Below are 3797 nucleotides of genomic sequence, written 5' to 3'. Positions count from 1 at the left end.
GGCTGATGTGCAGGAGCTGCTCCCCGCTGATCTTCTCCCGCTCAACGCTCTTGATGTACTGCTGCAGACAGTCATCCAGGCCTGTGGGGGCAGCAGAGGGTGGGTGAGGCACGCGTTCCTCACAATTCACTTCAAATCTATAACTTCTGAAAATATAACGTTAGAAATGCTTTGAAAACAAACTGCTTTAATTGAGTGGCTCTCCAAAACAACACGGTAAGCCTCCCTGCTTCCCCGTCTCTCTCCAACTGTCAGGTGGCTGAGCGGTTAGGGAAGCGGGCTAGTAATCTGAAGGTTGCCATTTCGATTCCCAGCTGTGCAAAATGACGTTGTGTCCTTGGGCAAGGCACTTCACCCTACTTGCCTCGGGGGGAATGTCCCTGTACTTACTGTAAGTCGCTCTGGATAAGAGTGTCTTCTAAATGACTAAATGTAAACTGTCCGATCAATAAACGTTTAAAAAAGCCCCCCAAAAACATCTTCACTTTTTTGCGCTAGCCTTGCTGCTAACTCTCTCTGAGTGCCCGTCCCAGAGCAGAACAGCAGTAAAGAAGTCCTTCTCTGAGACATCAGCCGTCCTCCTGAGTGCTGCCCACTGAACCAGAGCAGCGCTGAGCGTGTCTGAACCACCAGGATCCTCCCAGGGAGACCAGAGACAGAACCTGGCTGCTCTTCCAACCACAGCGCCGCTCTGGGGAGATGAGTCACTCCGTGCCCTGGAGCGGGCCTCTTCTCTGACCCACATTACCCAGACCGGCTGTGCCACGTCAACACAGCACGACACCACGGTGCACGCTCACACTAACAGCATTATGAGGCTGGGGCAGATTAAATGTTCAATAACGTTTTGCGACCGGGTGAATCCCACTGTCGCATCGTAGTGCAGAAATGTGGTGCATCTGCGAGTTAGAACGTTGTAATGTGATAGAGACTCAAAACTGAGTTTTGAAAGAGAGAGAGAGAGTGAGTATTTGTCTGTGTGTTTCATGCATCTCTGTAAAGGTCCTTGTATCTAATGATCCTGAATCATTTCTTTCATGTCAGAGTGAACTGCTTGTAGGATTTCCATTATGTTGGCTATCAAAGCTCCATGGCAACAGTTGCTTGGTGACAAAGAGGTAAATCCCCTCAAAGTACAAACTTGCCTACCCATGGTCTGATAACTGCTTTGGCCAGCATTGGCCAAGGTTATCAATCATGTGCTTCCATATTCCAGGATCAAACATCTGACAAACTCCAACAGTCTGGTTCAGAGATGCTGAGGGAACCTACAGGATCACAGTCGTGCTTTGTGAAGAGCATAAACATGTAGTAGGACGTTCCTATTCAGAAACCAACAGCTAAGAGTTATGCATGGACATGACACTGCACCTCAAACTCAACAGGTCGTATCAGATCTAGTCACAAGCTGCATAGCCTACATATGTGACTTCATTTCAGTCAACTTAATTTCTACTTAGTATAGCTGTTCTTCCCACAGTCACAAGAGATCCTTGTGGCAAATGTGTGTATTTTCTTACAGCTGTGGCAGCAAAGTAAAACTCTCAGATTGTATGTAAAAACACCCTCAATCTCAGATTACACATTGTAAACGTTCTGTCTACAGAGAATCTTGGAACTACGCAGTTCTCTCTCTCTCTCTCTCAGTTGTGTGGCTTTCAGGGACATCTGCTGTGGGCTTGCATAAATGGATACTAACTACAGAGTATTAAGATATCAAATATCTGTGACGTGTTTTGTTTTTTTGTGTGTGTGTTGAGAATTTTCAGACCCTTGACAGGTGTTTGAAGTGTGGAGAGACTGTGTGGCCTGGGCCCCTGGTGAGACAGCTGGAAGTCTGGGACAGCAGGGCTGCAGGGGGGCAGAGCCCCTCTGGACACAAACTACTGCTAGTCAGGTGGCTGAGCGGTGAGGGAGTCGGGCTAGTAATCTGAAGGTTGCCAGTTTGATTCCCAGCCGTGCCAAATGACGTTGTGTCCTTGGGCAAGGCACTTCACCCTACTTGCTTCGCGTCCCTGTACTTACTGTAAGTCGCTCTGGATAAGAGCGTCTGCTAAATGACTAAATATAAAATGTAATGTAAATGTACTGCAAGCAGAGGACAAACAGGACAGTCTGTCCGTGGACACTCATAATAGCTTCATGCTACTGTAGACACAGCAGTTGGGCTAGGGGGAGAGAGAGAGATCTTACAGGTTGGTAAGAATGTCGGGCTCACATACTAATCTCTCAAACAAAGACCGGGGGAAAACGACAACCACGATGGCTGAGGTGACTAATAATCAACAACTACTGATGTAAGTTTGTAAGTGAGAAGAAAATGCATTTTGAATCTATCTTCTCGTGCATGATAGCCATGTCACTGTGATTGGAAACAGACACGTTTATATCCCATAGGCTACCTTTGGAAGTACTGAATATTGAAATAAGGGCAGATAGATGGCCAACCGTGGGGGGGGGGGAAGCAACATCATTGTGATTATGAATGTGTGATCTGATCCCGCAACAAGTATTTTACAATAACATCCATAGACAAAGTAACATACAGTAACATACATTGAAAAAATGACAGATTCAATTTGAGAGACCAAAGATATTAGTATTAGAAGGTTTTCGTCAGATTGGACTGGATCCTCGTGCACATTAGCACGGCACGTTGCTGTCCATGGTGCTAGTTTTGTGACCGTTTCCCCTGGAGCCAGCGTTTCAATTTACAATAGATTTCAGTGTGAGAGTGAGTGTGTGTGTGCGCGCGTGTCTGTGTCAGAAGAGAGAGAGAGAGAGAGAGAGAGAGAGAGAGAGAGAGAGAGAGAGAGAGAGAGAGAGAGAGAGAGAGAGAGAGAGAGAGAGAGAGAGAGAGAGAGAGAGAGAGAGAGAGAGAGAGAGCACGCAGTCTGTGTGCTATGATAAAGCAATGTCAGATGTGAACATCTGTAAATCCCAACTGTGGCTTTGATCTGGTTGTTCTCTCTGAAACAAGCTATCCGGGAATTCTGACTGGCGGTTGATACCCTTTAGCGCGTTTCTACATCAAGAGTCGGATTCACAAAATGGCACACGATCAATATATTACAATGCAAAGAATCAATGTTAGCTACATTAATGGTGCTTTATTACACGGTTCATCTTATATACTGGATCAGGTACCTAGGTACCTAGTCCATACTCCTTCTAATTTCAATGTTTTTAACACATAAATCAAAAGAAAAAAATATATGTTATCTTACCTTTCATCCATTCTAATACTTGCTTGGGTGTCCATTTGCTTATAGGTTCCATTACCAAGGCCATCATCGATGTTTTGAAATCCTCCGGACAGGGGAACAGATTGACCGTGTGAACTGCGTGGTAAGAATCAGCAGATCGGTAAGCCACAGATCATACAACATAGCTGCGTGTTATTCGGTAACGGCATGGCTGGTGACAGTGGACTGGGAACGGAATGTGATGGTGCAGTCCACGCGCTCACTCAGACGACTCCCCCGCCCCTCTCTCTCTCTCTCTCACACACACACACACACACACACACACACACATATTCACACAGCACCTGCACACCCCAGTGTACTGTAGAGAAGAGGGTCGCGCTGAGAGAAAGCAACTCCTCCCTCCTCGCGCACACCGCAGCATCACATGCATCTTATGTTGGATTCCATGAACACTGATTGGTGCAATAATACTAAAGTACTTCATTATCCCCCAACAATAATATCCATAATACATAATGTATGACAGTTGTCTACGTGTGATTGCATGTACCTTTGCTTACCTGTGCTCATCGAATAATACTCTTCCAG

General features: G+C 46.0%; 1 protein-coding gene across 1 annotated transcript in view; it reads right to left on the bottom strand.

Moving 5' to 3' along the window:
* The window catches only part of si:ch211-26b3.4 (connector enhancer of kinase suppressor of ras 2), a 27941-nt gene extending 24396 nt beyond the window's left edge, over nucleotides 1-3545 (bottom strand). Inside the window, exons 1-2 of the mRNA XM_062485747.1 lie at nucleotides 3228-3545; nucleotides 1-81 (exon numbers count right to left, since the gene is read on the bottom strand). The exon at nucleotides 1-81 is cut by the window's left edge and continues 83 nt beyond it. Of these exons, the coding sequence (XP_062341731.1) occupies nucleotides 1-81; nucleotides 3228-3294 (148 nt within the window). The 5' untranslated portion in view covers nucleotides 3295-3545. The remainder of the gene's footprint in view (nucleotides 82-3227) is intronic.
* Nucleotides 3546-3797: the final 252 nt, after the last annotated feature.

The sequence above is a fragment of the Osmerus eperlanus genome, chromosome 19 (genome assembly GCF_963692335.1).
Source record: "Osmerus eperlanus chromosome 19, fOsmEpe2.1, whole genome shotgun sequence".
Taxonomy (NCBI): Eukaryota; Metazoa; Chordata; class Actinopteri; order Osmeriformes; family Osmeridae; genus Osmerus; species Osmerus eperlanus.
Note: the sequence above shows the minus strand (reverse complement) of the source record. Positions and strands in the feature narration are given on the sequence as shown.